The sequence below is a fragment of the Harpia harpyja genome, chromosome Z, assembly GCF_026419915.1.
Source record: "Harpia harpyja isolate bHarHar1 chromosome Z, bHarHar1 primary haplotype, whole genome shotgun sequence".
In the NCBI taxonomy this organism is placed as follows: domain Eukaryota; kingdom Metazoa; phylum Chordata; class Aves; order Accipitriformes; family Accipitridae; genus Harpia; species Harpia harpyja.
Window position 1 is genome coordinate 7,211,028 of NC_068969.1, and position 24,488 is coordinate 7,235,515.

Genomic DNA, 24,488 nt, shown 5'->3' on the forward strand with positions numbered 1-24,488 from the left:
AGAAAAGCAGTGTTTATTTTGTTTATGTTTGTGTGTGTGTGTAGCTTTTTGAAAAACAGTCAGATTTATGGATTAATGCATTTGCACATTCTGGTTACAGTAGAAAAAGTACAAAGGTTTCCAAATTCATTGTGTATTCCCGAAGCTTTGCAAGGCACTCGCCCATGAATGTTGGCTTTTTCATGGTTTCTCCTGAGGGAGAAGTCCTTGATGGCAGGAGAGATTGATTAGAATTTTACAGAATGTGTGCTGCCTTTGCCTACAGAATAGCAGACTCAGAATTATGCCTGTATCATAAAAATCTTGCATGTAGAATAGAAACAGGTAGTCATTATTCTAGGATGAAGGAATGTTGACGTTTCCAGAGAAATTTTGGAGTTGTGAGCTGGAGATATGACACACAAACGTAGCCTCTTCTTTTTTCGTCTTTTACCTTACCCACGCAGTTCCAATGACGCATATAAAACAGGCACAGCTGATTCATTGTCAAGGTCTTTATTGCAGCAGGTGTTTTATTGGCAATGCTATATTCGAATGCAAACCTTTGGGTTTTTAGTATTTCAGTTCAAGTCTTAGACTTTTGAGCATCTTTCATTAATATAGAAGGAAGGAGACTAGTAGAGCAGAATACCCTTCAAATCTGTTCCTCATAACCTGGTCTAACGTCTTGAGAATATTTAAGCCTAATAAGGTAAGCTTAAGAATAGTTCTCATGTTGGTTTCTCATTTGTATTCCAAGCTGTCAGAGGTTGAGAAAGTGAAGTAAGAAGAGCATAATCAGCAGTAATAAGGTGACATATCTGCAGGAATACCTGAAATAGAGGTTAAGTGACAGAGGAAAGGGAAAGAAAAATACATAAGAGTGGAAAAGCCGTCTTTTTTCTGGGTAGTGTTCTTAAGTAGTAATGTTAATAGGCACATGCTTGTCTGCCCCTGCCAACTCTGTATTTACAAAACTTAATTTGCTGACTCAATTCTTCTAGCTCTTCCAAAAAATATACTTAGATGTGTACTCAGGTGGTAGCATCTTGTCAGGTTCTTTGGAATTTCACGGTTAATGCTGAGTGTAAATCATTGCAGTGCTTTCAGAGATATTGGCACATTTGTTGGCATCCTTATTCCGTAGAAATTAATTTTCAAGTGCTACACAATCGCAGCAGTACTGGCTAAAATCACATTTCTGGCATACTGATATTTAGTCTATTTTAAATATCAAGTGTTATGCTTCAGCAAAACCTAATGATTTCTCCAGATTCGTCTAATAGGCTTGTACAAGACTGAACCCAAGTAATTTTATTGCTAAGTTTTCTGAAAAACTTAAATGCCTTGGAGTGATAGAGGTTATATTTTCTAGTGCTTATTGCGATTCTTAACATCTCTGTTGAAGAAGGACTGAAGCAGGAATTTCCCAGGTTTTCCGTTGTTTATTTAATGCATTTAGTACCTTTTAACTAATAATTTATCAGTTTCCTTCAGATAAGAATGATCTGAATTTTGAGTAGAATGTTTGATTTGTTTTTGCAGCCTGATTCTCCTGAATATAAAGCTGCCTGCAAATTATGGGAGTTGTATTTGCGCACAAAAAATGAATTTGTTCAAAAAGGTGATGCTGAGGAGGAAGACGAAGATGAGGAAGGACACGACAATCAAGGCGCAAATTCTGAATTAGTAAGTGTGGGCATGACAGCTGTAGTTGGAAGAGGCCATGGCTGTGTATGGCACCTGACTCTGAGAGGGAGATTGGCCTCCATATGTGAAAAAGCATTAAGTCTTTTCATAGTTAAATTATGCCCCAAAAGGTATTTCTTATACAAGTTTATTAGTTAATAATTTCACAGCATTGTATGTGTGTTTCACTTTTGCCTAGCAAAAAAACATTATGAGGTTTTCTGATACGGATAAAACGTGGTTTTGGTTTTGTTGAAACTAATATGATGTGTGCCTGATATGCCAACATTGAGGTTTGATGCAAGCAAGCTTCATGTCTAATGACATCGTTTTCCAGCATGTGTCCCATTCAGTTAGTGCAGCTGTTCCTGGAGTGTTTTATAAGCCAGATAGGATGATAGGAAGTTTGGGCTTGTCTAGTTTTTGTAATGTTGGGATGCATATTTTCATTAATGTTGACAACCAAGTCTATTCTAACAATATGTAATGTATGTCTGACAGGCTGCAGTGTAAATGTGAAATTGATTTTTTTCTCATGTGCTTTACCTAAATGCATGAACAATGTTGTTTTCAAAAGTTGCGTCTGTGTTTTATAGCTGATTTTTTCTGTCTTTGAAAAGTAAATTAATATATTTCAGTGCAACCTGAAGCACTCCACTATGGCTGCTATTAAAACTTCTTCTGATTTGATTTCTTATATTAGTCATCTCCAGGTTACCTGAAGGAAATTCTTGAACAGCTTCTTGAAGCTGTAGCTGTTGCCACAAACCCATCAGGACGCCTCATAAGTGAACTGTTTCAGAAACTTCCTTCTAAAGTGGTGGGTATTTTGTAATATTGGTTGTGTTCCAAGTTGGAAACCTGGACATTTATGTAACTGATGTTATACGCTATGATGGGCACACTCAGGGTGCAGTTATTTGTTACTGTCTCATCAGTGGCAAACTCCAGCTGTTTTTAGAGCTTCCCTCCCTTCTTTGCTCTGACCCACTCGATCCCAGCCCTTCATTGTAGATTGGGGCTTGCCCTGTTCTGCCAGTTTCGGTAATTGGGGTTTTTTGATGCAGAGTTTTTAATCTTTGTAAGTATGTCTGATTTCACTGTTCTGTTTCGGGGTGTGGTGTAACAAGTTTAACCAGCAAAATAAATACTCTGAAGACCATCACCACATATTTGGCTTTCAGGCAGAACTGTTCCTTTATGTCAGTTTATTGATGAATTCTAATTCCTTGTATCTGCCTTATGATCTGGCTTGCCCAAACTGAAGCCTAGTGCTATGTTGATGAAGCTTACACTGTTTTTATCTGCAGTTCATCTAATAGCTCATTCTGTGAGCTATTAGAACAGTAGCTTTGTGACTGTTTATAGTAATATATAAATTATTTTTGTTTTCCAGCAATATCCAGATTATTATGCAATAATAAAGGAGCCCATAGATCTTAAAACTATTGCCCAAAGGATACAGGTACAGTACGTCAATGTGTCAGAGTATAGACTTGTTTAACAGTAAGCATTCTGAAATTGTTAGAAGCCAAATTTTATGATGGTAGGAAAGGCAATGTGTTTTTCCCCTGCTGTTTGAAAATCTGAACACTATGCTGATTTAATGTTCTATGCTGGGTTAATGCTGCAGAAGTAGCTGTGTTGAAGATCAAGCATCATAAACTGTAGTGTGCTGGCATTGAGCCTGAATATCTTGGATTTCTTGGTGTTTAATGGTTTAAAGTAGTTCCTTGGCAAGTACTGCTAATGTAAAACACTGAAGTATTGAAGCTTGGTCGTGCATTATCATCACCTACTTTTGTTGTAGTGCTATAAATAAATGTTTTGTACTGATACATTTTTCATCTTACTTCTCCAGTAATTTGAAATACTGTTCTGTAATTCTAGCATTTTGTGTAATAGTGAGCACACAGACTAATTGAACTAGCGAATAAAGGTAAAATAACATTTTGTCAGAACCTTTCAAAATTAAGATAATCTAATTTATTAAGTATTTTTTCAATCTTTTACTTAGCATTCGTAAGCTCTGTAAGGACTTAGCACTTTCTTTTTGATGACTTTTTCCAGATGCTTATCTGTCCTCTTTATAAATATGTTCTTGTTTTTCTATAAATGTTCCCTTTATTCTATACGAATTCCCTTTGCTTTTCACTATTGACTTAGTGCTCATGCTGTCTGAAGTTTGCCGCTTTAACCAGTTACATTTTTTTTTGTATAGAATGGAACTTATAAAAGCATTCATGCAATGGCAAAGGATATCGATCTTCTGGCAAAGAATGCCAAAACCTACAATGAGCCTGGATCACAAGTATTTAAGGTTAGTTTCAGTTGTTAATAGTTTGATTTGAGTTCAGATTTTCTTTACTACTTTCTGTGCTAATTGATTCTTAAATAAATCTTTAGCATAAGGACTCTGTTTGCATTTTTTAAAAAAAAGCTATTAGTGGCTTTTCCTTTGTTTATATTGCTTTTAGTATAATTGGGGTGTCGCTTTTTTTTTCTTGAGGTGTATGATTTTTTCCAATTAAATTTTATCTCGGGATATGAGTTATGTGGCTTCTTTGGAGGAATGGAGGATTCCTGTACTTGTGATTGAAGTTGAAATGGCTGAAACTACATGTTCAAGTGATAGTGGTAGTACTCAGCTGTTAACTTCTTCCCAGATTGCAGGAACTGTTTCATCATAAGCTTCAAAACTAGAGTCATGCATTTTTTGCATGGTTTTTGAAGATCCTCTTCCTTTTAGCCATATTTTTGTGACCACATTGCACCTGCTGTCTTTTTCATACTTAGTTCACCAGCATTTTGTGTACAAATTATCACATCGCTGTTTCCATACACTCTGGAAGTAGGAGAATTTCAGGGGTAAATTTTTCCATTTGTGTGTTCGGTTTTAAGGGCTTTGTAGTGAGAGACCTTGTATGTGTATAACACTGTTATTTAAGTAGTTCTTGGACTTTTCCAATGGCACTTCTGTTTGGATTGTAGTTTCAGTTCCTAGTGACATTACTGACGCTTGTAACATCGCTCAAAGTTTTTAATCTGTATTTTGTGAACTCTTACTCTGAATATTGAGTCCACGGGTATAGAATGAGAGCATTATAAAGCTCGGTAATGGTAGTATCTTTTTGATTGCAAAGGCACAGAAACTCATTTGCCTGTTTAGTTCGAAGTGGTATTCGTGTATATTTGCAAATTGTAGATTTTTTTTAAAGTATATGACAAAAAATGAGCTCGAAGCTACTCAGCTATTCTATTCAGTTTTTAGAGGCCACTGTGGGTGTATTGCAGGCAGACTTTGTTCTATGCTTCATTTCTCATGCAAAATTGTTTTATATCTAAATGTAAAAACCACTCCATTTTTGTTTTAGATTTTTAGATAGATGGGTAAACCTGACTTTCAACATTAAACAAAAAAATTCTTTTAATTGACAGGATGCAAATGCGATTAAAAAAATATTTAATATGAAAAAGGCTGAAATTGAACACAGTGAGTTGGCCAAGTCAAGTCTCCGAATCAGGTACTGCAAATAGAGTTCTTTTTACAATCTCATATAAAAATGTCTATAGACATTCCCTTAATTTTGCTGTGGAGAATATAGTGGGAAATAATTGCTTGAAAAGTTAGTTTATTGTTTAAAAAGTTATAAATAATAAAACAGTTTTTGGAGGGAAACTTTTTATTGAAATACTTCTGTGGTGAAATATTTCTGTGATGTACTTGATTATGAAAAACAGTGTCAGTGGATCTTTTATAACTTAAGCTATGGCCACCTTCCACCACATGTGTTTATAAGTTAATAACAGAAAAGGAATAGTGAAGAACAAGGTGCTTTGATGTGCTTTGCTTTACGAAAAATGCTGGATATTCTTGAACCTTGTTAGGAGCTGCAACATAAGAGCTCACAGTTAATTAGGTAGGGGCAGAAATATAGGAACAAGACTGCAGGCAAAAAATATTTAGAGGGAAGTCCACATTATATAAACTCTTGTTTGAAAACCAATTTCTAGCTATGGAAAGAGGCACAGGACACTGAAGATCTGGACTTATTAATCAGTGAAGCATAGATTTGGTCTTGAACAGGCAGGTATAAAACACTGTTGATAGGTCTATTTGTTTCATGGAATGATTTTATTTAGGAAATAGCATTTTCTTCCTGTGACAATCCATAGTGTACAGAGAAGTGATGCAGTCATTTTAGATGTTTCTTATCTGAAATGCAATTAGATTTCTCCTCATATAAACTTTTTACTTTTGAGTGTTACTTATAAGTAGGTTTAGGTATTATTTGCCAGTATGGGCTGTGTCATTTAACTAAAAAAATAAAGCAATGTCTTGCAAGTCATCCAAGGAGTTAGCAAACTCTTTACAAAGTGGACTCTCTTTATGTATTTGAGCTGTTTACTGGTATTTGATGCTGGAAAATAACTGCTGTCATTTCCTGCAAAGGTTTGTATGGTACAACTGAAAACACTAGCACTCCTGTACTTTACTGAAAGGCAGTTTAAATTTTTTTGTTGTCTGAAAAATGTGTAGATGGTGTCAGTATTAAAAGTATTGCCTAGGATTATTACATGTGAAAGAAATGGAAGTTGCCTGATTGATCTTTACTATTTGATGCTTTGAGACATTCAACCTATATAGTGTTTTTTCTGGTTCATTTGTTCAACGTTAGCATGCTTCCCATGTTTGGGTGAATCATTGTTGGAGCATATAAAAATATAAAAGCAGAAATACTGTTAGGGAGTAATTCCTGACACATATTTTAATAATTTTCCTTCTTAAAAGTACGTGTAGACCTTGATTCTACAGACAGTGAATATATGTATGTGTTTGCTTTGCATTAACTAGAATTACTTACAGGCATAGAGGTTTTCTATTTAAATTTTGATTTTATTTTATATTTCTCACTGTGTTGGCCATTGATGAAGCTCAGGATGTCATGTGTGTGTGTCATGTTTAATTTTGAGGCTTAACTGTTTTTCTTCAAAATAAAGCTGTTTGCATAAGAAGGGATGACAGATAAATCACACTGATATTTGTTAGTTGAATCCTCTCTTGCACTGCCAGCCCATTTCCACTTCTCAGCTACTGTATTCTAGATGTTCCCTTATGTACTGTGTTCTCAATAGACCTGCAAATCCTGAAGTAATCTGAATGTCAGAGTAATTGACAGCTCCCCTCTTTGTTTCTCTAACTTGGCAAAAAAAAAAAAAAATTATAATGCCTGAAGCAGGCTACAATAATATTGGGCTGAACGCAAAAAAATTGGGGTGAGGGAAAAGTATCATGAAAACCAAACCTTTCACCTGCTGTTCTGCATTTCACTGGTTGCGTTTTTTATCAAACCATTATGCTTTTTTTAATTCTTTCTGCTGAATCTACATCACTGAATCATTATTTTTTATTTAAATTCCTAACTGCTTAATTGTCTCAAAGGGGGGGTCTCCTTTACCTATTGCTGATTTTGGTAAAATACCCCCATAAGTTCATTTAAAGTTAATTTACTATATTTTTCTTCTGAATTTACATCTGTTTTCTTTGTCATTGGTGGATCAGACTCAAATTCATCATAATGCTACTAACCTAAGTTCTATAGACATGTTGCCTCTGTGTCAAAAATCATGCTTTTCTATTGCAGAGTTCATTGTATCCTTTGTCATACTAAATTGCTCTTTGTTGGTGCATTTAACTGTCCTCCCTTAAATAAAGTTGCAAAATAAAGTTGCTTGACAATATGTACTGTCAAGCAGCTTGACAGTGATTTTGTTAAGTATTGATAAAACATGATTGGATCTGTATGATTAGCTTTACCTGGATGCTAAGGAACATTTTGTTGGCTGCTTTCACTGCTATTGTAGGCTGAGCTTTGTGTATAGCTATTAATCCTCAATCTAAATGTTACCTTCCTCTGACTTTATAAACAAAATCGATATTAATGCTGGGGCACTAAAAGTATCTTAGTATTACTTTACTTTTAGCTTTAAAACATTTTATATCTGTCCCTGAACCTTTTGGCTGATCTATCAAAGTAATTCTGTAAAAAGCTTTATCCTTGCTGTGGCTTTTCTTGGGTCTAAGGTGGGCCTCTTTTTTTCCCCTTTCCTTGGCTTGTCTCTTCTGCCTTAAGGACTCCATCAAATTTGACTGCTTCCAAGCTGACAGGTCCTTCCTCACAGGGTAAAGGCAGTGTTGGTGATGAGAGAAATTCTTCTAACAAATATTATCGGTAAGTAAATTGTGGACTCGGAGGAAAAGCTGGGTCATCATCATATGGAATTAATAAAACTTTGGGGTTTTTTTGTTTGGGTGGTTTTGGGGGTTTTTTGTTTGTTTGTTTTATTTGAGAGCGCTCTTCAATATTGACTCAAATACTTTTTAGATTCAAATATATTTCAGTCAAATATCTATTAAGTATTATTTAATGTTACTTTGCTGTAATTACTCTTCCATGTTTGATTTTATATTTAACATTGCAAAACACCTGTTGTGAAATACTCTGTATGCGATTATTTCCTTAGAAATGTTCTGAAGAACAATATGTTAAGCTTCATTACAAAATAAAGCAGGTGAAAAAAACCATGGAATGTGTTGTAAACCTAGAAGAATTATATTTGGAGACTAAAAAGAATAAGTAGGACTAAATAATTAAGAGATGGATGGTGGAAAACAATGAAGCCTGTAAAAAGAAATTATTGCATTTGAGATGCATTTATGGCAAACTTGCTGAGTAGACGGGGTTACTGGAGGCTTTCTGGTTTGTTCTTTCAGTCAACAGTTGAGAATTTTGGTACCTAGCAGAGGCCTCGTGTCTACAGTCTCTGGGTTACTGTCTTGAAACAGTACTACTCCTGGTTAATTCCCTGTGCGTATACTCTGAAACCATGGTTTTACACAGCAGCTGCAAGGGTGTTTAAGGGATTCAGCATTTGTACAGAGTTGGTGTCATTTTAAGCAACCCATCTGCTTTTTCCCAGTCTTCACTTTGCTCCCACAGGGCAAGGCTGAGCCCATTGCTGAAGGTGCCTAAAGAGCTGACATAGTAAAAAAGCAGAGATTGTCAGGCATAGCCTACAGTGTGGGTATGAAATGCTGTGGCCCAGGTTTGGGACAAAAGGGAGGAAGAGAGGGATACTGAAGAAGTCTGTATGAGACCATAGCCAGCGTGGATGCTGACTTACTCCACCTAGAAAGCAGAGGAAGCTGCTTCACATACAGGCACTCTGTGTGCTGAAAATGCCTAAGGTGGGGATGGGGGAATGGGAGGAGATAGGATATACCGCTTACAGTGTGCTGAATTCCTTCATGTAGACAAATCCCTATAAAACAGGATCAAATAACAAAGTTATTAATTGGGAGGGACTTGTTATCATCCCCCTTCTCCCCCAATAATTCAAATATTCAAGTATTCAAAATAAGACAGAAGATAGCTAGCTTGAGCTCTAGCTTTCTGATTGTGTCCAGTTTTTCAGTCTGATGGACTGCCTCTTAAAATAGAGGCAGACTCATGGGTCATTAACAGTTTCTCTTGTTAAGGGCTCCAGTCTTTTCTTGCATAGTTGTGTCCGTATTCTGATAATGTAGGCAACCGTCATGAGCTTCACTTGTTTACTTACACACTCTGAGTGACTGTTAATGGTTAACATGATAACCTTTTTTCTTTTTTTAATTTTGCACATTTTTTTAACTTTTTCTCTTTTATAGTAACAAAAGATCAGCCCAAGGGGATCGTTTATCAGCAATAACCATGGCATTGCAATATGGATCAGAAAGTGATGAGGATGCAGCTTTGGCTGGTAGGAACTGAAATGCAGTTTCTCTATTTTCTTTAGTTAAAATGTTTGGAATAAGCAAAACTGTAGAGCTCCCAATACATTCAGATATCTTTGTTTCAAAAATATTTTGCAGTGTTTCCAAACTCACCCTGTAATTCTGTTAAATCCAGTCCCTGTTTCCTCTTAAGTACGAATTTATAAATGTACAGCTGGTAAGATAGGGTAGGCCAAACTTGTTTGCATGTTTTGAATTTAGTGTGTGTGTTTCCAAGTATACTTATGCAAGCTTTAGGAAACTGTTGCTTGTTTTTATTCTTTCCGATATGAAACAGAGGAGGAGACACTGGAGAAGACACTGGGTGCTCCTTGCAGTGAAAGAGATTTATAGCGCTGCAATTGTTTGAGAGAAATCTTGTTCACACTGGCTTGTTCTCTCTTGTGCCATTGGGTTTTCTAAGTACCTGTCAGGTTTTATTTTTTTAAGGTGAAGATAATCTGTATGAGGTATAAGGATAAATAAATGTTAGAACTTAATTCAGAAATACCTGGTCTAGCCTAGCAGTCGTGAAGTCTTGCATGAAGTTTTATGTTAAAACAAAAGCACATAAAAAGGCATGCCTTCATACAGCATCCTTAGTTTCATACTAAGCATTCTTTAGCATTATACTATAAGCATATATGGTGTAATATATGCATTATAACAGATATTTCAGTATTGGTCATAAATTGTTATAGGTGGTTGTCTTTTAAGTTAGCTTGTCTTGATAGTTACTGTCTCAGTAAATTCCTTGCATTCATCTCAGAGCAGGTTTCCAAAATGTTTTTGTACGTATACCATTGTTTTATTTTTTGTTTACGTTATTTCTGCATTGATGTGAAATGATGCATCACTTCAATATATATTTTTGGGGCATTTATTTCACACCTGGTAATTGAATTGTACTCACCACTGTTTCGTAGTGGATGGATATGCTGTAGAATTTTTTGGATCATTTTAGATCTTGCTGCAAGCAAAAGCTTTTTTATTCCTGGTTAGCCCAGAGTTCAGTTACTGCTTCAGAGCAGCTGCTTTCTGGGAGGCGTGAGGAGTATTTATTAGCTTGGTTCAGTGTGATTGTTAGCTGCTATTTTTGCAAATTGTAATTCTGTAAAAATGCATAGCTTTTTACATTTTTGTGATTTAAATTCTTGAAGTGATTTAACTGCTTTCAGGTGCCACCTTTGCTGTAGACATTACTGTCATTTTCATGGAGCCTTTCATAAGCATCTGAGATTTTTGCCTTGCTGCTGTTGAAGCTCCATCTTTATTACATTTACCTAAGAGGCAATGTCAATTTTTTTGTCAGACATCTGTCACCTGTAAGATTTTCTGTCCCTCCAACGTACTACTTGGACATCCCTATGCTTTCAGTCTCCACATGAAAAGGATTTTTATTTAAACCAAGTGGTCTTTTTATTAGTTGCTCTGGTATCTCATATTTTTTCCTTCCTCTAACACTCGTTAAAATAAGTGAGAACTAGGCTGCATGACTGAACGTTAAGAGAATTTTCTCCTTCTCGATACAGAGAACTAAATCTTTATGAGCTTCTTTGATTGCAGCAGTTGCCTAAGCAATGAAAAATACCTGTTTCCAACTTGGAGTTTATCCTTAGTTTCAGAGGGTGTCATGGTGTGATGGAGCTTGTAGAAGATTTCCAGCTCAAATGTACTTGGACATGAGCAGCTTCTGCAGCTCCCTTGCTCCTCATTATAAATCTGTAAAGGCAGGTGTAGATGGTCATTGTTTATTACTTACAAATAAGTATTTCATTTTGTAATAAAGCTATTTTAATTATTTAATTTAGAAATGTTTTGAGACTGGATGCTGCTTTTGGTTTTACAAGCATCTATCTTCAGTCGGATTTAGAGCATTCGTTTTTGTCTATGTGCTTTGGGACCACAAAGGAGACAGTATCTAAAGCAAATCACTTATGAGTAATGACTAATTTTCTTTCATATACATTCAAATGCTCTCCTCTCTGCTCTTTTTCTGCCTCATCACTAAGTAAGAGTACATGTATATGATATATGTGTTTTATATCTGATAATACAGCTCAGTTCACATTGTAAATTAGACGGCTTCCTCCTTTTGCAGTGAAGTTAATTTAACATCACTCCATTATGAAGCTGTCCCTTCATTAGCAAGCAGTCACTGTGGTATGGAATGAACAGCAGGAAATACATTTTGTTTGGGATTGTTGAATGGCATATATTTTGTGGTTATGGTGTACTGCGGGTTTTTTTTCCTGTATCTGCTAACTGTAGTTGTGGTAACAGCTGCATGAAAGGGGAATAACTGACTGTTACTCTCCACTGCCAGCGTGTGCTTGGTGGGGATATGGGACCTGGTGCTACTGCATATTAAAGAATCTACAGTCTTGCATTAGATTGTTTGTTCCATAGCAAAATATGGATTTTTCTGTCTTCTGATGTGAATAATACATTCTTCAGTTCTTAAGAGAACAGTTTTCATATTGGCAGAACACTATCATTTTCTGAATATGTGAGAATATATGTTTGACACATCGCTTTTAAAGAACATATACACATCAGAATGAAATGTTTATAGCTGTATTACAATATTATATAAACACTTTCCTTTTAGTTCCTGTTTAATTTACTGAGATTTTTATTTTAGGGAGTGCCTTCTCCCTAAAGTAGTGTTCTACTTTTAATACAAAGGAAGTACATTTCTCATTTAGGGTATTGAACTGCTTTGTTGCTGGCTGCCATGTGTCAGAGAATAGCAATATACTTGACTAGTTTCTTATTTTTTCTCTTTCGTAGAAACAAGTTCTGCTTTTTCTGTTTTGTTTCTTACTTTTTGATGGAGCACTCAGAACTGAACTGTTTGAGTAAACAAAACCAAAGACAATATTTTGCTGCATAATCTATTTTGGAAACTTACTTTACCTGATGGCATTCTCTTAGCTGTTAGCATTTATCTCCATGTTCAGGTTGATATGTTAGGTACAGGAAAACATAGTGCTACCTCCAATCTTTTGTTTCTACCCGAGTTATTCTGTCCAGCTCCTGCTTTGCTGGCTACTGTGTAGTAGATGCTACACCATTAAGTGATGCTGATTGGCATTCAGATACGTAATTAGGATAATTTTGAGTGTCCTCCCTGAATCAGTAATGAACATCTTCATTATGTGTTTGCATGTCTACTGAGGTCTGCTTGTGTTTTAGCTTGCATCTAACTTGTCTGGTAGGACCCATACGTCATACACTCACATAGATCTGCAATGTCAGACTGCAGAGGAAAAATGATAGTACTATGTTATGCAGTCAGTGTCCCCTGTCTTTGTCATCATTTCAATATGTCTTTTACTGAACTTGGATAGAAAGCTTGAAACATTGCCAGCCTCCACTGAGCAATAATGAAAATGCCAGCTGGAAACTTGGCGTGAGCGTTAGAGAACTGTCTTTTGTGTAACTGAATTACCCAGTGTGTTGTCTGCCAAGCTTTCCTTCAAACTTTAACTCATGAGAGGGGGAAAAAGGGTGAATAATTTAACTCTAATATGTGCAAAACCACGTAGATTTTGTGTTATGCCTTTTTGCAAGGTACAAATGACACCATTTGTGTTAGTGAGAAGCATGCAAGGGTTGGCCGTTTATTGCTTCCCATCCTATATTTCCACTACCAGTGTATTTTCATTCCTGTTGTGTTTCTGTTGCTTATGTAATGTTTCTTCCAATTTTATCTGCAGTGTTAGTTCTTCATAGCATTTCTTTCATTCATCCTAATCATGAAGCATAACACATGCTTCATATAGATAACTAGAAGAGTTGACTATAAAATTTGTAAATACTTTATTATGAAATGTTTATGCTAATTATTTAATAATTCTAAAATATTTATTTCTCCTTCATTTTGCTGCATATATTAGAAGTGTACCTTCAGGCTTTAGTGTCAGTTTTTTCTGCTAAACTTCACAATTTTTTGATTGAGCTGTGATTAATATGGTCTAAAGGGTTATAGAAGTTTCGAAGTCACCTTTTCAATATATGTGCAAAAATTCATTTTTAATTTGGCCATTTTGCTCAACTGGCTAGGCACCTTTGAAAATTCCAGACATAGTTTGTCAGTTTGTATTCTTGTAGTGAGCTCTTGTCAGGTAGCAGAGTGGCAGTAGTTCAATGTACAAATGTATTTGGCACAAATACTAGTATTAATGGTTTGATGGGTAAATAAGGACGTAGCTGTTGTATAGGTAGTGTGTGGCTGAATAGTCCTGTTATGTAGTCTCATATATGAACACTTCTCAGCACTTGTAGGTGGCAAGGGTGTATTACCAGTGACAGAACTGAAGTCTCAATCTGATAAGAGAGATTGCAATACCTAGGTAAAGTGCTTTTTTTTTTTTGTTAGCTTGAGGCTGGTAAGATATATTTGTGATGTCCTTTTCTGAGGTATGAATCTGACTGCCAGAGAGTGGCTGAGCACCCTTGATTGAGGGACTGGCTTTTCTTCTGGTTTAGATCTTTATCCACATGAAAAGTCAGCCAAAAAACCCACTCTGAGTTGTCCTGCTGATTTTCCTGTTTTTCCTTTCTCTCTGTTCAGCTGCTGCTCGTTACGAAGAGGGAGAATCTGAAGCCGAGAGCATTACTTCCTTCATGGACACTTCTAATCCTCTTTATCAGCTTTATGACACAGTTAGAAGTTGCCGAAATAATCAGGGCCAGCTCATATCTGAACCCTTTTTCCACTTGCCCTCCAAGAAAAAGTATCCTGATTATTATCAGCAAATTAAAGCACCTATTTCATTGCAGCAGATCAGGTAAGAAAACAGAATGCAAACTGTTACCTGGTGGGAAACTATTCAAGGGTTTCTTTTATTTCCAGACTCCTACCTGGTGGTCAAGTTGTTGATACCTAATGCAGTGTATACCATCGTTCCTCTACATTTGGTTGCTTCTTGGTTCAAGTCAGTCTGCATCAGTCTTTTGATCATCTTTTACAGATGGCTGCCATTGGGTTTATTTTCCATGGCGTTTCATTTGTAATGTGCCTGAAAGGTTGCCATATCAATAATTCTGAAGGCTAGGTGGGCAGCAGAGATGAAAGCTTCTGCAGAACCCCCCATTATTCTCTTTCCTTGACCCTGATGGCTTGGTTACCTCTTACTGCCATGTTTTTTTAAGTTAATAGTCTTCAGCAATGTCAATTGTAGAAAAGTAGTTGCAATTACATTTCTTTTGTCTAGGTCACAGTATAACTGTGGAGAATAATTATTTGCATTCATGATGTAGCTAGTCTGGACTGAAGTAAGCAGTACACCATTTATAAATCTGTGAGCCATGAAGTGTTCATCAACTGCCAGAGCACAGTTGTCAGATTAAAAACCTGAGTGAAAAGAAGTGAGCCATATCTTTCTTTAGTGGTCCAAGATAAGCTAATATGATGAATATGTGTCAGGGTCCTGAGTGCATTAATAGACCTTAATGGCACTGACCAGCCTTGGGTGGCCCTGGCCTCCCACCCAGTGGCCACTGGGGCTCCAGTCCCTGCCTGAGCTACACTGCAGGAGTGCTGGTCCTCCAGCTTTAGTGAGTGAGGACTGGACCCTAACACTCTTCATGGGTTTGTAATCCACTCTAATACATAGATCTGTTAATTTTAGTTATACCGTAATATTTGATAATATGATCTGCTAGACAAGGTAACAAAGCTGTTTTTTTGGTTTGGTTCCCCCCCCCATCATAACCTGTCAGAGGGTGTTTTGCATGTGCTGGCGAGCAAGGATGGAGCTCCCACACTGGTTATCTATCCATCAGTGACTTTAAAGCATTTTTTCTTATTTCATAGTACAGCTGTTGGCTTGGCAAAGAAAGTGTCTTGTCTTGAATGAAGCACAAAATGTACTTGATGGGAAAAAAAAAAGTGAAATTGAGAAAAATCATTGACAGTTGTCAGGAAGCTTTTTGTCTGAATGTACCAAAGAGTATCGGCTCAAATTATGTATAAATGGATTTAAATGGGAGAGACGTTCCATTAAAAATATACTTGATATCAGTTATAGGACAAATAATTTGCCATAGGGAGGCAGCTGTGTTTCTGCTTTCCTTACAGTTTAAGCAGGTTGCATCTGGCTATGTGAGCAGTACAGAAATTCCATGCCAATATATGAAGAGCTGTAGAAAAAAATTACTTATCTTATTGCCTGTGAGCTTAGAAAATAAAAAGGGACAGTCTTTTTAAAAATAGTGTTTGTAGCTTGCAAGTTAAAGTACGTATTTATAATAGTCCAACTTCTTTTAGCAAATTCTGAAATTCAACTGTTCCTTAAATTAGCACATAATCATCACTTTTTTACTATACCTAAAAAGCCTTGAAGTCATGCGTATGTGTACTTAATTGATGTGCTTTAGGGAAAACTGAAGCTAGCATGGTTTTACTGATACTGCAAATATGTCTTTAGGTATTCAAAACTGCCACTCATTAGGGGTGGAGGTTTTTTGTGGCGGGTTCTTTTGGTGGTGGTGGTGGGCTTTTTTGTGTTTTGTATTTTGGGGGGTTTTTTGGGATGTACATACAAAGAACATGTCTTCTGTTCACAGATGGGGACAGAAAAGTTAATTGTCCTGGTAAAGTTGAAGGTGTTGGAGTGAAGTCTGGCATTCCTGTCTCATATCTGTTTTGCTTTGGCATCTGGCTACCTAGGCTATCCTGCCAGAATGAACTGTGAAATGTGTGGCCGTTGCAAATTTTATAGCTGGTCATGTATTTCAGGAGTTTGTGTGTATTAAATGCAGGAAAAGCCTTACAAAATAATATATGATTTCTAGGGGGAGAATATGGGTATGTTTTGTTTTAATGGGATGTACATTATACCTATCCCAGCCTCTCAATCACTTTATGAACATTATAAACCTCAGTCATTTGAGCTGAGTGCTGATCCCGAGCCGTTCCTGGATGTGGGAGGTAATCCCCACATTTAGTTTTAGGTTTTAGTTTTCTGCTAGTTTCCTCAGACTTGCTTTTTCCAGCATCACAGAAGAGCTGAGGTTGGAAGGGAGATCATCTGGTCCAATGCCTGGCTGTAGCAGGGTCACCCAGAGCCAATTGCCCAGAGCTATATCCAGTCAGGTTTTGAGTATCTCCACAGATCGAGACTCCACAACCTCCCTGGGCAACCAGTGCCAGTGTTTGACCACCCTCACAATAAAAACTAAAGAGAGTTTTGTTTTTTTCTTCTTTTTCTTGTGTTCAGATGAAATTTCATGTGTTTCAATTGTTCCTGTTACATCTCGCCCTGTCAGTAGGCACAGGTGAGATGAGTCTGGCTCCCTCTTCATTCCCTCCCACCAGGTGTTCATACACATACTGATGAGACTCCGTGCCTCAAACAGGACAAAACTCAGCGCTGTAGAACAAGAAAATCCTATTTAAAAAGAAAGGCATGACACTGTGAAGGCTGTGACTTTCAGGTGTGATAAAAGTGCATGGTGTGGAGGTTATTTTGCAAACTTAACGTAGCTGGTAAGAAGTCATTCTGTAATTATAAGTGACTGGAGGAATAGTCAGGAAATAATGCTGGAGAATGTGTTCAGTTACGTGGTACGTAAGTGCTAAATCCTGGCATGCTTACAAGAACTCTGTTCCTTATTAAATTTTACAGCATTAGTAAGTATGATCCCTAAGGAAAGTGGGCCAGGCTTTCCTACACCAGAGGAGGGAAGCGCTTCAGGGAATTCCCTGGCAGCAGTTCTCTCCTAAAACACAGGTGAGAGTGGTGTGGGTGCACAAGCGCTGAAATCTGTATCTTCTTTGGCACGCCCTGGTGTCTTGCACTCCAGGAAGCTGGGGTTATAGTTGAAGTTTAAAAAAGTGCATGGATCTAGTGTAAAACACAGTTGGTTTTGTGTGATGTCTACTATTTGGGGATTTGAAATGCATTTTTGTTATGAACGTGCATCCTTTTGGACAATGGTCTGCAGCACAGGAATCTAAACATTACATTTCACTGCACTGGGATGTACTGAGATTCTCCTGAAACTGTGAGATTTGTAGTGGCTCTTGTTGCCTTTGGATTAATTATCAGAGTTGAACTTTTAGTAAATAAGCTCATCTGGTCAAGCATATTTTGCCTTATAATTTAACCGCATCTAGTAATATGGCAAATAAAGGAGTGGAACTTATCTTGAAGTAATGGAGACTTCTGTCTGGGTTAAAGCCTGAATGGTTTATAGACATATTTTTTCTTTTTTTAAATAACAGAGCTTAAGCCCATTACAAATTAAGTTCTTAATTTAAATAAAATTAAAATTTACATTAAGATTTTATTATTACATTGACTTTGGAAAAATAATATGACACAGTGTTTCAGTTTGCTTCATTTATGAATGAGCCAAATGGGAAAATATTCTCTACAGAGAAAATGATGTCTCTGTAATACTTAGAATACCTCGTAAATTTTCACTTCATCTGAGATTTAGCCGTTCTTTCATTCCTTTTTTCACTTAATATAATTTAATATTTGTTGAATATTCTACATTTTAAAAATCTTCTGTGTAACCGATTTTCCTACCTTAGCAAGTATTTTCTGTGCATATTGTACGTAAGGCCTTTATAAAATCACAGGTTCAAGTAAACAAGGTTCCCAACATACTTTGTAAGACGACGACTGTCATTCCTCAACAGGACATTTGTCAAATGCCTTTCTTGATTGTATGCATTCATTGTTACTGCTTTTTTTCCTAAAGAGGCAGGACTAGCACTTCACAATTTCTGAGTAAAAGAAGTTACATGGTAACTGCTTTTAGCCATGTGTTTGAATTTGTTTTCTAGGAATTTTTTAGGCATAGCATATGTCTAATAAGATGGATCTTTTGATCATATGGAGAGAGTATCTCTCATCTTCAGTTCTTTCAGATATTCCACCTGGAAGGGCTGATGAGTTTCCAGTAGACCTTTTAGGGAGTTGAGTGCCAGCTTACTGTATGTTTTTTTAATTACTATTCTAATTTTGACCAAATTAAATGTCATGCCAGTGTTGTTTTGGGTTTAGTGGCCTTATGAAACTGTAGCCTGCCTTTTAAACTACTTTTTTCCTCATTTTGCAAAGGTCATTATGTTTAAAAGGATATTCTTCCAAGTTTTACTCATGCTTTCAGATACAATTGTATCACTGTCAATTGTTTCACAGAAATTTCTCTTGGTTTCTAGTGTATAAGTTTAGTTTGTATTATGCTAGCAGTGACTTTCTGTAGAGCCATGGATTTGGTTGGTTTTAGCCTAGCTTTGCAAAATAAACTGATGTTTATAAAATTCTCTCCTTCCAAGATTGGAAAGATGGCTTTTTAAAAATTTATTGTGAAGCTGCATTTCATACTCTAAATCCAGAAAAGGCACAATACTTGAGTTCTGCTGAGTTTGAGTATAATTAAATCTGTTCAAAGTACTTCTGTGAATAACTTTCTTAGTCATCCTATTGTTTGCTGACAGCAAGTGCATTAAAGAGGATGGTAAGGTAGGAGGTTATTTGCAGACTAGAACAGGATTGCTTTTGTGCCGATGCATTTTTTTCATTCTTCATATGTGTGGTTGGAAGTCGTCTATCTTTCCAAACCATATGGGCTAAGTCTTTATTTTTACTTCTGTTGTCAGGCCTTTCATGAATACAACTGTGAATCTAGGTTGTTTGCTTAAAGTCAGATAGCCTGCACCTTAATTATTTGGTATGGATAAACAAATGCTGATAGAAGCAAGATTTTATTTCCTGGTAAGGTAATTTGAATGATAGCTCATCCTTCCTTTTTAAGACAATGTTTCCTCTTCCTCTTCTGGCTCTAGGTTAAGAGTTAAAGGAGTAAGATATAAGCTGCTTTTCTTCACATGTGAGCTACTGTCAAGGTCCTCACCTTCTCCATCAGCTTAAGATTTTGTTTCTACAGGGTCATGAGAGAGCAGAGAATCAGTGCACATAGAATGGTATTTCTAAGACTAATGGCAACTTCTTATGTTTTTTCTGCTTTTTGCTGCTTGAGGGTTAGACTGCTGCATTGTAATATGCATAGGTCACTGCCTAAATACATACAGATGAATCTAGTGTGGGATACCAAGACTATGTGGAGTAAGTGGTATATTTTTAGATGAAGCGTGTGATAGTGGTGTTCTGGGGTCTGCATGAGCTACCTCTCCACCTCTGGGAGGAGAGGTAAACCAAATCCCAGGCTTGTTAGTTTCAAGTGGCTTGGGATATGCTGATATGAAGAGTCACCAGTTTCTTTTATCATATCGTGAAATCGTACAGGACCGATTTAGAATTCTCTTTTTGTAAAAAGAAAATTGTTGCAGGCAGGATATATTCCCTAGGAAACACTGTTGCCTTGCTTGTTCTGCCTGCAGCTTGCTTTGAATTTGTTCTGCTTCAAAGGATATGGCAAATTCCGCCTTTCCTCGGTTTGATAAAACTGGCACCTAAACATAGAGAATTTGATTGATCAGGATATGTTACTAATCAGTAAATCTGATTTATAGTATCATGCTGACAGTGTTACTTCATAGATTCTGGACTTACAGGTGATAAGGATATAGAGTTGTCTATTGGCTTTAATCTCAGGAGGATGGTCATTGATGCTGAGTTTTTAAGTCAGTGTAATCCTAGACCTTCAGTGATTCTTTCACAGCAGCTTTAAGTTGGGTACAGAACAACTCCAAATAAAGAGGAGTAGTACCAAGTGGTAGTAGGTAGAAACAATCTGAACTGAAGAAGTGGTACTTCAATTAAGAGGTAGTCCTTTAGGTTACTCTTTCAGAAAGCTGAATCCAGACCTCATGCAACAGCAATCAAAATGTGAACTTGCAATTCTGTAATTCTAATGTAGTAAATTAATTGGAAGACTAGAAACTTTTACAGTTTTTATTCTTCCTGCTGTCCACTTTCTTAAAACTTGTTTTAGTTCTCTGGAAGAAGGCAACCATGCCAGAGTTGCACAAGAATGTTTATAAAATACATGCTACTAATATTTAAACAAAATTTGAGCCAGGAGTTGAAAAGCAGGAATGTTGCATACAGACTTGCTTACTTGCAAAAGGATGAACTGCAGAGTAGATCTTGAGAGGACTTTATCCCAGCTTGGTTGTTATGATTTCTGAAGCATAATTCCTTGTCCTCCAGCAGTTGCCTTTATCAGTAAAAAGCATTGAGACATTTTAGACATTTATCTTAAGTATTTAATACTCAAATCTAAGGCAGTTTGGTAGTCTTCACTTTATTAGATTCTTAGTTAGAGCCTAATTCTGCAAAATTGTCACTCTGTGTTTCCACTCGGAAACAAATTATGCTGATACTGTCTACATCCAAGGGGAGAAAAAAAATCTGTTGGGTCAGCATTTCTCCCAGTGCTGCTCCTTAATTGATTTCTGCACAGGATTTGCTGCTTTTTTTCTTTATTAATTTTTTTAAAATGTTCTTAATTTCTAAAGTAGTTTAGCTGACTTGGGTACCTTTTTCTAAGATGCAGAATTGCCTTTAGACATATTTTTGTTTTCCATTAATCCTTTGAAAGTTTGAGTCTATTTTATAAACATCTGTAATAACATCATTAAACAAGGAAATTACTGCTTGTTTACATACTTAATTACCCTATGTGCCTTGACAAATTGGACTGTTCTTAAAGAATTATGTTTTGAAAAAATTAAAACTCACTTTTGATGTTTTTGATAATTATGAGCTTATTAGTTGGGGGTTTTGATGCAAGGTTTTTAAGCCTTTCTATTCCATGTTTTCTTGAGTATTCTCTTAATGATGTGTTAGCTTCTGTAGCACCAACAAGTGTTTATGTGCTGAAGTCCTGTAATTGCTTGTTGGACTACAAGAATTAATTACATACATTTTATTCTGTAGATTTTGCTTTCTGTAACAGAGAGTGTTCAAATTAGCTGCAGAAGGTGTAAGGTGGCCTGTAGTGTTTGGTACCAGACAGTGGCAAGAGCATGAAATAGACTCAGTGTTTACATCCTCAGTATTTATGAGCCTATGCATCATACGCTAGTGGTTTAGGGCAAAATAATCCTGAATTTAATGGGCTTTTTATTTTGTTTTTGACTTTTTTAATACCAGTCACATATTCCTTAACATATGCAAATAATTGTTGCTGGAGTTTTACAAGGTAGAAATGGGAGACTGACTTTGCCTTTTCTTCATGGCAATTTAACTGGTACCCAAACTCTTTTGCTTTTGGGGGTATGTGTGTTTGTTTGGTTTTTTATTATTATTATTTGTATTTTTTACTAATCTAATTAAAACTATATTGGTATGTTTTGGGTTTGTGTGGCGGTGTTTTGGTAGCAGGGAGGGGTTACAGGGGTGGCTCCTGTGAGAAGCTGCCAGAAGCTCCCCCGGCTCCAAGTCGGACCCGTCTCTGGCCCAGGCCGACCCAATCGGCGACGGTGGTAGCGCCTCTGGGAGAACAGATTTCAGAAGGGGAGCCCCCAGTGGGTAGTGGGATTGGAATGTGAGAGGAACCCCTCTGCAGGTACCGAGGTCAGCGAAGAAGGACGGGGAGGAGGGGTGCCTGAGGAGGTGGATGCCCCCGCAGCCCGTGGGGAGGCGGCAGGCTGTCCCCCCCAGCCCATGGAGGGGAGCGGGGGAGCGGAGGCCCCCGAAGATGGCCGTGACTCCGTGGGAAAGCCCGCGCTGGAGCAGTGTGTGACTGAAGGTCGGCCCGCGGAAAGGACCCACGCCAGGGAAGTTTGTGAGGAACTCCAGCCCGCGGAAAGGACTCACGTCGGAGAAGTTCGTGAAGGGCTGTCTCCCGCGGGAGGGACCCCACGCTGGAGCAGGGGATGGGTGAGGAGTCCTGCCCCTGAGGAGGAAGGAGCGGCAGAGATAATGTGTGTCGAGCTGACCATAACCCCATCCCCTGTTCCCCTGCACCACTGCGGGGAGGAGGGAGAGAGAACCAGGAGTGGAGTTGAGGTGGGAAGGAGGGAGGGGTGGGGGGAAGGTGTCCTAAGGTTTGGTTTTACTTCTCAGTATCCTTGTTATGATTTGATTGGTAGTAAATTAAATTGATTTTGTTTCTTCCCCAAGTTGAGTCTGTTTTTTGCCCATGAGCATAATTGGTGAGTGATCCTTCCCTGTCCATGTCTCAACCCACAAGCTTTTCTTTATATTTTCTTCTCCCCATCCCACCACGGGGTGATGGGGAGCGAGCGAGCAGCCTCATGGTGCTTTGTTGCTGGCTAGGCTTAAACCGCAACATGGTAACTCTCCTTTTTTTGGATTTGTAGAGTGAGTGAAGCTGACAAGAAAACTTTTTGATTATCTGTTGCTTCAGTTGGAAACATTAAAAATAATATAAAAAAATAATGCATAAAGGTTTGCAAGATACTGATGTCTTGAAGTCTTAAAAAAGGTACATGAACCTAAAATGGTTCATTTTAAATGAGAATGGCAACAAGTAATTTTCTCCGCATCTTACATTTAGGATATTCGTCCAAAGTTGTTTTTCGCTTTTCTCGTAGTCATTGAGGACATATTAGTTCTTCAGATCTGAAAGAAATGAAAAAGAAATACGCTACATTTCAGTAAGGCGCATGCAGCTGCCATCCTGGCAATGTGCAGTTAGTTGGATGTTTCCTGCAAAATGTATTTCCATCATGACAGCTTTATAGACACATGTGCGCTTCTCAGTAGTTTTTATAGCAGTTTCAACTCCGTGCCGTGTTTAATCCAGCTTTGACTTCCCCATCCTTGGTGACCAGTGAAGAGTCTGTTTAACACAAGTTGAACATTGTTACTCTTTGTTCACTGGTTCAGCTGTAAGGTCACATTGGCAGGTAAGGTTTAGGACTAAAAGATACTGTATTAAATTTATTTTGTGGTAGTGCTTATGTTCCATCAGGCAGGTTTGCGTTCAGCTAGGTACTGTGGGAACCAGACTAGGTTTAAAGGTGGTACATAACGGGTGGTTGTGACAAGCAAGCGGGCGAGGAAGGAGATGTGAAGGAGGATGACTGTGTTTTGCAGTTGTGATAGGGTTTGGTTTTTGTGTTGTTGCAGATTACTATATTCTGTTGTGTTTAATGAGGTGTTGGAAGGTTTAAAAAAGTTGGCTAGAACTTTTACCACTTGTGCAAGGAAATATGAGAAAACACATTCAGTTATTGGCAGACTTAGTGCACTGATTCATCTGTTTAGCATATGAAAAATGACTTCTTTGTTGTTAGTCCTCTTCTAACTGTTTTCACGTGAAGTGCACTTTGTAGGTAGCACCAATCAACAGCCGGGTGGTTTTAAGAGAAGGCGAAAATTGGAGGGGGTTAACATGAGAGGTGTTGCACACTTTTGGTTCTCAAGATGAGTGGAATTGATGTGTAGGGAAGTCATGGCTGTGCGGAGCTAACCTGTCGCGTTGACATCATACCCAGGACCTACAGGTCACAGCTGAGGTGTAATGGAGTAGTCTCAGCAGGTTGTGCTTCTGCCTCATCTGTACCACATCTTGTCTGAGTATGAAAACAGGACTTCAGTCTGCACAACTTTCAAGAGGGAAGCTTTTGGAATTATTTAAATCATTCTTTAAGAGGAGATATGTTTCCCTAATATAGTTACAATTGGAAGATGTTACTGCAGCATCAGAAAAAGAAGACACGTTCCTGTAATTAGAGCACTTTGGATATTGATTTATCATGAAAATGAAGATGTTAAAGAACTGTTTTGCAATGTGTAACTTGTGAAATATCTAATTGGTATTTCTCTTTTGCAGAACAAAACTGAAGAACCATGAATATGAAACTTTAGATCAGTTGGAGGCTGATCTGAACTTGATGTTTGAAAATGCCAAGCGCTACAATGTTCCCAATTCTGCCATCTATAAAAGAGTACTGAAAATGCAGCAGGTTATGCAGGTATGTGGAGTAGAACAATCAAAAGGATATAACTTCACATGTGAATTTATTTCCCCAATGAATATTCTTCCAAAATAATTTTTAACTAGACCTGTATTTGCAGTAGTATTTTCTTGCTTAGAGGGAAGTATG

At 37.4% G+C, this 24,488-nt stretch overlaps 1 protein-coding gene across 17 annotated transcripts in view; it reads left to right on the forward strand.

Moving 5' to 3' along the window:
• The window catches only part of PBRM1 (polybromo 1), a 69,457-nt gene that overhangs the window by 6,505 nt on the left and 38,464 nt on the right, over positions 1-24,488 (forward strand). For 12 of the 17 annotated variants that reach the window (XM_052777415.1, XM_052777414.1, XM_052777408.1 and 9 more), the window contains 9 exons: positions 1,525-1,668; positions 2,372-2,488; positions 3,065-3,133; positions 3,890-3,988; positions 5,107-5,192; positions 7,803-7,901; positions 9,377-9,468; positions 14,061-14,277; positions 24,215-24,356. In XM_052777415.1, the coding sequence (XP_052633375.1) occupies positions 1,525-1,668; positions 2,372-2,488; positions 3,065-3,133; positions 3,890-3,988; positions 5,107-5,192; positions 7,803-7,901; positions 9,377-9,468; positions 14,061-14,277; positions 24,215-24,356 (1,065 nt within the window). Of the gene's footprint in view, positions 1-1,524; positions 1,669-2,371; positions 2,489-3,064; positions 3,134-3,889; positions 3,989-5,106; positions 5,193-7,802; positions 7,902-9,376; positions 9,469-14,060; positions 14,278-24,214; positions 24,357-24,488 lie in introns of those variants that run through there. The other 5 variants (XM_052777416.1, XM_052777420.1, XM_052777417.1 and 2 more) reach the window with 2 other exon arrangements.